This window comes from Chionomys nivalis, chromosome 19 (genome assembly GCF_950005125.1).
Source record: "Chionomys nivalis chromosome 19, mChiNiv1.1, whole genome shotgun sequence".
In the NCBI taxonomy this organism is placed as follows: Eukaryota; Metazoa; Chordata; class Mammalia; order Rodentia; family Cricetidae; genus Chionomys; species Chionomys nivalis.
In genome coordinates this window covers 55816160-55827230 of record NC_080104.1, presented here as the reverse complement: position 1 = coordinate 55827230, position 11071 = coordinate 55816160, and the positions used below count along the sequence as shown (strand labels likewise).

Here is an 11071-nt window from a genome sequence, read left to right as displayed (position 1 = left end):
CTTCTCCTGGGGGTGACCGTTCCAGAACCACAGCTGCCACATCCCAGCACAGTCTCTATTGGGAACATCTGGATTGAACAGACCGCTAGACAAACTCCGTCTCCAGGACATAGTGATGAGATGAGTTGCTCAAGCTAGGGGCCACCCACCCTGTCCACCTATCAGAAGGTGACCGCTGAGGTCAGGTCTTTTCCTCTTGTGACCCTTTCTGGGCTTTATGGGATGTTGAAAGGTGCCTCTGGCTTTTGCGTCAGGGTTGTAACAAGCGCCAAGAGTGACTGTCCATGTCCCCTGAGGGATAGAGCCACCTGATGTGGTGACTGCACGTATGACAGCTGGGCGGATGGAGCCAGACTCACCACACTGACACAAGCCACCAGACGCAAGGCTCAAGGCACATCTTGCATTTATTCCCTTGTCAGAGTTCTGGAAATTACTAGAACATTGAAATCCAGCCCCATCTACAACCCAGATAAAGAGCGCTAGCAGGCTTCTGGGCTGAAGGAGGCAGAGGTTACAGGGCAGGTCTCCCAAATGCTGATGCGCTGGGGTGTGGAAGGGGGTTCTCCCAGGGGTCCATGGGAAGGTGAGGCCTGCTGGAATCACCCAGCAATGGTGACCATAGAGTGAGCAGCCAAAGGTCTAGGCACAGTTGGTGAGGGTTCCCACTGTCTACACAAGCAGTGGGAATGGTGTTTGTGGTGCCCGAGGCATCTAGACTGCAGGGCTGATCACTTTCTGACCCGAAACTCCCTTCTGACAGAAAAGTGGAAGTAGATGAGTGAATGTCCCTGCTGGGCAGCCACATGCCACCCCACCCAGACCCCTGGGGCATGTCTGTGTCCTGGGACTTGGGGAGGCACTTATTCCCAAACTACTCTCCTTGGGGCTCTGCACCCCAGGAGCTCCTTGTCCTTCCTTGCGGTAGTTGCCAACTCAGGACCCATAACGACAATTGCTATTTTACGGATACATAATGCTTGCAGGAAGACGTGGGTCTCAGTGCTCGTTCCATAAAGAAGTCCATGTGAAGGAGAGTCTGTGGGCAGCAAAGCAGACAGATCCGCATAATACTGATCCTCTTGAGCCTGACCCAAGGGTTCTCACTCCTGCTTCATCCAGGCCTGAGATCTCTCACAGGCCCTTACTGTCCAGGACTTTGAAGCCTCTGGGTAGGAAAGGGGAAAGGTGCTTGCTCACAAGTAGGGTCAGATGTCGTGTCCCACTGGGGCGTCCATGTCCTGACTGCATGTCCCTGGAGCTTGTGCACACCTAGGTGGCCCAGCAGCCAACTTTACAGAACCATCTAGAACCAGAGTCGCTCGTTCTATTCTGGCAAACACCATAAAGACCCTGAAGGCTGCGGCCACGTGATGGGTCTGATGGTTTCAAGAATGGCAGGGGTCTTCATAGGTCTTCCTGGGCTGCTGAGGCCGGGGGAGGGGAACTGTGTTCCCCCAGCTTTGTGGGCAGTCTGGAAGAGTTAGAGGTTTGCAGGAAGCTTCTATATCCACAGGATAGTTGGACTCGTGGGCCCTCGATTATGAGCGAGAAGCACCATGGGTGGCGCATGGGCCGTGTTTTGCTTTGAGGTCTGTCCCTTTGATGTTGCAAAGCCATGGACTCCAAACCTCTGAGCCCAGTCATTGTCACCAACAGCAGGTTTTCTGTAGACAAAAGCCCACACAGCCTCTAGGAGGCCCGAATAGGCCAAAATAAATAAGGTCAGACTTTCTCCCCTCCTGAAAGTTCTGTAGGGAAATGGTCTCCAGTGGATTTTGTAGGTGCTTTCAGAGTGGCTCAAATGCCCTTTTTCGAAGAACTTGGGAATAAGTCACGTGCTCTGGGGCTCCAGCTGGGGAAAGACCTCCCCACAAGTGCTTCCTCTCTGTGTTGGATGGGAGCTACTCACGGGTGGGCTCCGTATTCTGATGTCACCTCTGTCCACTAGAAAGGTCTCCCTCGCGGTTTCTGGAATCAATCCTATGTGCCTCTCAAGACCGGGGACTCCTGTCCTCCATCACAGAGCATAAGCGGATAGCCCATTGTCCCCTCTGCCACCAGGCCCGTGGGATTCAGTTCTGAAGCTGTGCCCAACATCCACTGGTGGCATCTCACAGAAGCCCAGTTTACATCCTGGGCAGAGTCCTGTCAGGCATGGTCTTAGAAGGAAGAAGAAAAAGGAAGGTGAAGGCGGTCCCGCCTCCTCATGCCCACCAGGCAAGCACTTTCTACTGAGCAATCCATCCTCAGTGTTTTAATTTTGGAGACAATGAAATGATCCTTCCTAGGACTCAGGGGGAAAGGGGATAAAAATTAGGAGCAGCTGGCTAGAGGAGTCACATGATTGGGGGAGGACCAAGTGGCCCAGAGCCCTTTAAGTTTGTTCCAAAGTGGTCTGACACTAGCTTGTCCAGCCTGGAGTGGGAGGTGTCAGCCATCGAAGCCTGTTCACCTAGGTAAGCGAACTGGCCCCATCCCAGCACTGACGGACCACACACCCTCTAAGAGGAAGAAGTCAAGTTCAAAGAGGTACAGTCACTTTGGAGGTGGCAAAGGCCTTAAAGCCAGGGTCATTATCTGGTGGTCACCAACACTGTGTGTGGATGTCTCTCTAATATTGGGATATGAATCCACACCTCTGGGGACTATGAAGATCCACCTGCCACTGTTCTCAGGGCTATAGGAGGCACACTTCCACCAAGAAGGACTGAGCTGCTAGAATCATAGATTCGATGGGTCCCACAGAGCAGAGGCAGGAGGGGCCTGGGGACCTATGCCAGGACTATCTGCTGTGCGGGGTCTAGAAGTTTCCACCACAGGACTGGGTTTCTCCATCTATGGAATCATCAGGTATTTCAAACCACCAACTGAAGGTGTGACGGGCCATGACAACTTAGTGAACCTGCCGCCCACAAATCACACTCACCTGTGAGCTCCCGTGCGACAGTCCAGGGACCTGCGGGTCAAAGCAGAGAGGTTCAGGCTTTGTGGGAGGGTAGGCTCATGGTAGCATTACCCCTTCTGTCCACCATCTCCCCAAGGCTTCTACTCTGGGTAGGAGAAGACTCCCACAGGGGCTCCCCCAAACAATCTTGCTTTTAAGGGAAAATGGATTTTAAGGAGCAAGTGGACAGAAACATTTAAATCACTTTATATCAGGGCTGGAAAGATGGCTCAGTGGTTAAGAGCACTTGCTGCTCTTGTAGAGGACCTGGGTTCAGTTCCCGGCACCCACATGGTGGATCACAACCACCTATAACTTTAGATTCGTGCCCTCTTCTGACCTCTGTGGGCTTCTGCACATAGATAGTGTACACACACACACACACACACACACACACCAGGTACACACATATACAAATAAAATTTTATACATATGTATGTCTATATATGTACACATACATATATGTGTGTGTGTGTGTGTATATATATATATATATATATATTCACTTTTTTTAAAGTGGTGCTTTGTGTCCCCAGCTCAGGGGCTTTGTCCAGATCAGTAGGGGGCCATGGGCCAGGGGAGCAGCTCAGACATTGCTGGTATTGGCCACAAACTGAGAACTACTGGTTTCTTGCCATTAGTGTGGTTCTATTGGAAACAAAGTGTTTAAGCCTCCTCTGGGAGGTGTCAGGCTCTTGCTAAGCATGCTTATGCTTTTTAAAAGTGGATCTTAAATAAAATCTTCTCAAAGAGTATAGGAATCTGTAAAACCCAAAGCCTTCTAAGCAACAGAGTAAATGGTCAGCGAGTCTCATACAAACCTCTATAGCGTCTGTGGGGACACTTGGCTCTGCAAACCCAGGCAACAATGACACCCGCGACCACCAGGAGCAAAGGAAGGATGATGAAAATGGCATTCTGGCTGCGGTGCTCCTGTAGATTGCCTGTGAAGCTGTCATTGTTTCCAGGGAATTTTTCTGCAGGAAAGGGAATGTGTCTCAGTGGGTACAGTGCTTGCTTAGCAGACATTAAGCCCTGGGTGCCATCTCAGGACCACATAAACTGGGTGTGGCAGAACACACCTGTCACCCCAGCACTCCAGAAGTGGGGACAGAGAATCAGTACAAGTTCACCTTGGCTATACAGAGTTTGAGGCCAGCCTAGGCTACAGGAGACCCTGTCTAAGGAAAGGAAATGCGGTCAGGTGGTGGTGGCTTACACCTTTAATCCCAGCAATGGGAGGCAGGGGCCAGCCTGGTCTATAGAGAGAGTTCTAGGATAGCCAAGGCTGCACAGAGAAACCCTGTCTCAAACCCCTCTCCTCCATGACCCCCACCAAAAAAAGAAGAAAAAGAAAGGAAATGGGAAAATGCTCAAGACTTAAAGGACCTTGATGAGGAGGCCTTTTCCATGGGAAGAAAGGGGCAGAAGATTTTCAAGAGCTTCCCTGCCATCACTGCGTGTGTTTTAAAATCTCGGGCTGGTATACATGTGCTCTTTCAGGCGAGGGGCCCTGAAGCACCATTAATAAAAACCAGAGACAGATATTGGGGTTTATCCTGAAGACCAGAAAAGCAAAGCAGCCAGCCACTGGCTCTTACCTCGACCTCAGTCTAAAATGATGACCCTGCCTCCAGGAAAGCTCAGAGCAAGACTGCTGAGGGGTCTCCTCCTGTCTTATAATTGAAGGTGAGCACCACTGCTGCCTGGTTTCTATGGCAATCTATTGTGGCTACTTGGATTAAAGGTGTGTGTCATTATGGCTACTGGGATTAAGGTGTGTGTCACCACTGCCTGGTCTGTAAGGCTGACCAGTGTGGCTGTTTTTACTCTCTGGTCTTCAAGCAAGCTTTATTTATTAAAATACAAATGAAATATTTATCCCTGGGCTTGCAAGGGCGGGGTATGAAAGAAATACAATCTCTCCTTTGACATTTGCACAATACATAGGTACCCACTCTGTGTCAATTCAACAGCACTGAGGATGCCAATGTAGTACCACCACTGACCCCAAAGAAGATAGTCCTCCTCAGCCCACTGCACCCCAACTTCTGGTCTCTTCTCACCTGTCTTCTCCCTCCATGGACCACCTAATTGTGACACTTCCTATGAACAGAATCACTCTTCTGATATCTGGGGACTGCCTTGGTTCTGGACTGGGATGGCTATGGTCTCTGGGGAGGGTCATTCATGTCTTTGTGGTTTATAGAGGATGCAGTCAGCAGCCAAGCCCAACTGAATGCCCTGAGGGGGGCACATGTTCAAAGGCAGAGAATGTGGGGGAGTGCCCCGGTATGGCCCTCCATCCTGGTCAAGATCTCTGGCTCCTGAGGTGCACCAGGTCCTGCACAGCTTCACTGGCTAAAGAGCACAAGAAACATCTGCTGTGGGTGATAGCCATGCTAATCATTTGCCTAGACAGTGAGTAAAGGTTACTATGACAACCCCAAGAAGGACTCTCTATCCCTGCCTTCAGAAAGCAAGAGCCCCTCATTGCCACTCTCTGTAAGGAGTCTGTTCATGACTGGGCCTCTCCTATCCCACGACCTGGATGCCCGCTGAGTCCCTGTACCCCAGCCTGGGCCTCACCTGCCTGGCTGATGCTAGTGAGGTTCTGGTGGAGAACCACGTTCTCTATAGAACAGCTAACATTCACATGAGCCACCCATGGGACCGTCAAGGTGCTGATGACATCATATAGACCCCACTCGTTCAAGGAGACGGTGTTATTCTGCAGAGCCTCGTCTATCAGGCTGTTGTCCGTCCGGTTGATCCAGTAGAGGTTGGGCTTGGGGTAGCCATTCCTGGATACGCAGGTGAGGGTGAGTCCCTCCTGGTCTCGGGTGGCGGGACCAGAGGTGCTGATGACGGGTGTGCTGAAGTTCGCTGCAGGGAAAGGAGGCAGTGGTGAAGAAGGCTCAGACCAGTGGCGATGTCTGACCAGAGCAAAGCCAAAGAAGCTCCTGCTGCCCGCGTGGCTGACTGCCCCATAGACATAGATGGCTAAATCTTCACTGCCATTTGACTGGATCGAAACCACCTGTTCTTAGATGAACCTCTAGGCACGTCTATTAGGGGGTCCAGAAGATTCACTGGATTAACTCCCACCATATACTGACTTGAGGGACGGTTCAGAGCACTGACTGCTCTTCCAGAGGACTCTTCCGGAGGATTCCTAGCACCAACCCAGAAGCTCACAACCAACTATCTCTAACTCCAAAGATTTGATTCCCTCTGTGGCCACCAGACATACATGCAGACAAAACACCCATACCCATAAATATTTAAAAGAAGAGAAGAAGAGTCGCTCTCTAGGCTGCCCTTTCCTCTGCATCCTGGTCTGCTGTGTGCTGAACAGCCTCTGCCACACGTTCCTGCCATCACCTGCACTGCCCTGCCATGGCACCTCTCCCTCTAGGAAGGCCCAAAACCTGAAACTATGGGACATCTCTGTCAACATTTCTTTGTTGTCTAGATTAAATGTTTTGGTCACAGTGCCTCCATAAGGGATCAGGAGTTTGGTGTGGGAGCCTAGTTTTCCTCACTAGAGACCTACTGCCTCCCCACCAAGGGCCCCCAAATCCTTGTGAAGTAAGTTTTCCCTTAAAGTCCACCTCATTTAGATTTCCAGTGCTCCTTACTCCTTATGTATGCATGTATTTGAGAACATGTTGGGGCTGTGCAGGGGCTTTGTGCGCATGTGTGTAGGAGTGCACAAAGCCAGAGTACAACATCTAGTGTTCCATAGGAGCTGTCCACCTTGTATTTTTAGGGGGAAGAAGCTCTTACTGGCCCAAAGCTCAGTGGGCTAGGTTGGTTAGCCAGTGAGCCAAGGATTCACCTATCTCTGCCTCCCTGAGGCTACGACCAAATGCATGCCACTCGGTCTGACTTTATATGGGTACTGGGATTGAACTAAGGTCCTCAAGTTTGTATGGTAAACACTCTACTGAATGGGCCATCACCCCACCCACTACTAACTCAGTTTTTAGTATCTACTTTGAGTTGAATTGGGCAGTTAAAGACAGAGATGGCCAAATAGACAGTTCTCTGAAATCTGGGGGTCTTGAGTTATGGACTCTGCTCAGATCAGAGCTGCACAAGTAAACAGAAGGCCACCACAGAGACAGGCTGGACTGTCTGTTCAAGAGCATCAGACTGAGTAAAGCCAATTCTCCGCTTGGAGGGTCTTACCTGCCACGTGCAGCCTGACTGTCTCATTTAAGACTTTTTTGGTATTCCTAAATATCAGGCATGTGAACTCCTGGTTGTCCTGGGGAGTGACATTCTGCAGGTGCAGAGAGAAGTCACCCTGCTTCATGCGTTCCAGTGACAGATGGGCCCGGTTCTTGTATCGGTCATCCTCATACACCCCTGTAGACTCATTGGACAGGTAGTAGGCCACCACAGTTTGGGGGTTTTCGATTTGCCAATAGACAAACAGCAGATCATTCAAGCTGAAATGGTTTCTGTCGGGATAAAGGCAGCCAAACTCCACATCGCTGCCCACCATCGCGTGGATTTCTTTGACCTCACTCTCTGCAGAGATTCAAAAGTGGCCCAGTTTATTACTCAAGATCCAAACACTAATCCTACCCCAACCCACCAAGGCAAGAAAGGGATTGATCAGTGAGGTTCATGAGGAGGGTGGGTGAGAGTCCTTGTATCAACTTAGGTGTGAGGTACAGGGGTCCATCTAGTGCCAATGCTGGTCCATCCCTAGCTTTGGCAGTGTCCGGCCCCCAGTTCTTTCCAAAGGTGGCTTTTATGGCTCACTATGCAAAGAGACCAGGAGGGACATTCTCCTGACCCCAAGCAAGAGATGCAGTGAAGAGTACAGAGCTCAGAAAAGCACTTCCCTTTATGACCTCCAACCCTGTATATCGTCTTAGGGGTTGGGACCCAGCTCTCTCCAGTGGACCTCTGGAGAGGTCAAAGGGGCTGTGGCCAGGGTTTCCCTAATGCCCTGCCTATGCTTTACACAACATGAAGCATCCCAACTTACCAGCATGCAGGCTGCTGAGGAGCAGCAGGAGCAGACCTGGACTGGAAAAGAACCCTCCTGAAAGAAGACGGTGCTTCTTCCACACAGGCTGGCTGGTTCCCAAGGACGGGAAATAGTGACGCCTGTCAGAGACAAGAAGTCCCCTGTAGCTGGACCCTTGGCTCCTGTTCCTCAGAGACATCAGAGAGTCTACCAGGACCAGACACCTCCCTTTCCTCCACCCATGGCAGGTCCCCAGGGTCTGAGAGCCTCCAAACTCTGAAAGACAGTTGATTTGTGTGACGTAAAGGGGCACCGAGAATCACTGCTGAAGCCTGTGCCCCTTCCCTGTCACCTAGCCTTCCTGAAGAGGAACACAAGACTGTAGGAAGCTGCATCTGAGGTGTTAAGGGCATGGAGACACCTGACGGCCCCAAGGGAGGCAAGCTTGGGTGAGAGACAGAACCATCTGAAACCGGACTTGGAGGGATTCCATGTCCCAGACCCTTGGCAGCTGGAAAGTGTCTCCCAGAAATCACAGGAGATTTGGTGTCCTATGCCCCTCAGCCTTGCCACCTCCTCTCCCAAGCCACACAGGAGGCCTTGCCAGGTGGTGGGTAAGGGATGGGTGAATGAGGGGGTGGAGAAGGGGGAGGCACATCACCCTAAAGAGACCTGGAATACTTTAGCCAGTACTTGCCCCGTTCCGCAAAACCATCTATTCTACACAGACTCTCTGCTTGGGGTAGGACCCTGCCGGGGACATACATGTTTTTCAGTTGTCCATACAACTCGACATCTGAAACTTCACTCTCCCTCAACAGCAGTCCTGAAAGTCTCAGAAAACTGTCATCATGCCTCAGGTCTAGGGATCCCACACACAAACTCAAGCCAGCCACTGGCCATCAGGGACTCTATAGCCTGCAGGTGCTCCCCTTTTCTCTCCCTGGAGACTCTATAGGTAGGACATCTGTGGACAGGGGGGTCTCACTAAGCAGCCAAGGGGGACGGGGTGTCCACTGAACAAGTTAGTGCCTGGGGGGATAGTTTAGGGAAAAGCCAGAGTGCAAACACTCTCCCTCCCTCCCCCCTCCCCTCCTCCCCTCCCCCCCACTTTCCCCTAGGCACGCTGGATCTGTAGGATGCCCAGTATACGGAGGGGGCGCCCTGTCCGCAAGCAGTGGGTATGAAGCGGGCTTTGAGGTAGCGCACATCCTTCCTTCTGGGAAATCAGCAGGGACAAAGCGGGTAAGCCTGTGCTGGGGGCTGGTGTGCGTCTTCACCTTCAGCCTCGGCCTTTGCCCTTCCTCCTCCCACGAGCCACTCGCCCACGCGCCAGGGTCTGGACGGCGGTGCAGCGGGTTGGCCCCGCGCCGCCCCCTGCCGTTCATGCAGGCAGGTCCAGGTGAGCGGTGGGGGGGGGGGACAGACGGCCGCGCCTCTGTTGGGCCGCAGCCAGAGTTACTGTCGGGCGCTCTCAGCCACGATTCCGGGTGGGTCCCCTGCTCCAGCCCACGGCTCCCCTACACCTATCCCACTCCCGGGACACGACTGCAAACGGACTCACTTCAGCAGCATGGTGGGCGCGTAGAGGTGCAGGACCTCGGGATGCGTTGGGCTGCAGCTGCGGGAGTTTCAGAGTCCTCGGGGGCCACGGAGAACTGGGGCTGCCAGGACTTGAGGCGCGGAGATCTGGGGCTGCGGAAACTTCGCCGGCAGGATCGACTGTAACTGCGCTCGCTAATGCTGCGCGTCGCGCGCGACTGTCGGGTTGGGTACAGCCCAGATCCCCGCCCTCTGCCTGTCCCTCCCGTCACAGCATCGGGGGCGGGAGGAGGCAGGAGCGGAAGGTCTCACTCGACTCCTGTGAGCAGCCCAGTCCACTGCTGGCAGGGACAGAGCGCGCTTGTCAGCAGGCGGGGACTTGGGCCTGGGTTACAGGTGCGAGGGTGTGGGGTGATTTATAGATCCCGTCGAGCACAAAAGGACGGCCGGCACCGATGCACCGTCCATCGGTCAGGGCTGAGGTGTGCGGGTGGGAAGACACAGCACTCAGCCGCTGGCCCCCAGCATTGCCCAGATGGTGCTGGGCCAGGCCGCGGTCTCCTTCCTCTAGAGTTGGGTCGGGCCCTGTCTTGCACAGGATGAACCTGGGTTCAGAGCCCGGACCTGGAGCTGGCCAAGCACCCGTAGATGATCAGAGAGCCTTAAGATTAGGCATTAATGAGTAGAAGGCAGGCAGGTGGGAGGGAAGTGGGGGCCAGCAGGAGAGGAAGCTGGTCCAGCCCTCCCATCACCCAACTATTTCCCAATCTTCAGGGTTTGGTGAGACCACACATTTGCACAGGAAGAAGTTGAAGAGCCTGGGCTGGGATTTCAATTTTATCCTCCAAAGCCAGCCAGATTTGGCAATCCTGTTTCCAACCTTGTGTTCCTTGGCACTCAATCTGGGAGGGGCCTAACCTGAGCCCTAGGCCTGAGGCTAAGGACTCCTACCTCTCTCCAACACCTCCCCCCCATTCCCCGCCGCCAGCGAGCTGAGAATGTGGAGGCCAGGAGGGGGCAGGTTCCCTCCCAAGGACCCCTTACCCATGGAAGAGCCTGGGCAAGACTGATAGAGAGAACACTGTGGCAGGCCACCCTTACCCCACCCCCAAAAGATCCACATACTGCTTACTTAGCGGGTGTGTGTAGCTGGAAGTTTTCCTATCCTTTCCTGCCCCTCTGGACAGGTTTCTCTCCTGCCCCCTCCAGTCCCTACAGCCACTTATAAAATAGTCATTTGTAGGCTCAATATTAATTATAATTTCTTGGCCGATGGCTCAGGCTATTACTGGCTAGCTCTTCCATTTAAATCAACCCATGTATAATAATCTATGTATTACCACGTGGCTTCATGGCATTATCTGTTCTCCTGTCATTCGCTGACTTCTCTGCTGGCCCCACCCTTCTTCACCTGTATTGGATTTCACCTGGATTCTTCACCTCTGCTTGGATATCCCACCTAGCTATATTATGCCCTGCCATCGGCCAAGTGTCTTTATTCATCAGCCAATAAAAGCAATATATTCACAGTGTACAGAAGGCCACCCCACATCAGCGGTGTTCCTCCCTAGACCGGAGGGGTGTGCACTGTTACA

At 52.7% G+C, this 11071-nt stretch overlaps 1 protein-coding gene across 1 annotated transcript; it reads right to left on the bottom strand.

The window, feature by feature from the left end:
* Nucleotides 1–406: 406 nt before the first annotated feature.
* On the bottom strand, nucleotides 407–9678 carry Icoslg (inducible T cell costimulator ligand). Its single transcript, XM_057752063.1, has 7 exons — nucleotides 9499–9678; nucleotides 7953–8074; nucleotides 7142–7486; nucleotides 5537–5833; nucleotides 3769–3924; nucleotides 2930–2959; nucleotides 407–2162 (listed from the first exon to the last, which is right to left on the bottom strand). The coding sequence occupies exons 1-7, from the start codon at nucleotides 9507–9509 to the stop codon at nucleotides 2152–2154; spliced, it is 972 nt and encodes a 323-aa protein (XP_057608046.1). The 5' UTR covers nucleotides 9510–9678; the 3' UTR covers nucleotides 407–2151.
* Nucleotides 9679–11071: the final 1393 nt, after the last annotated feature.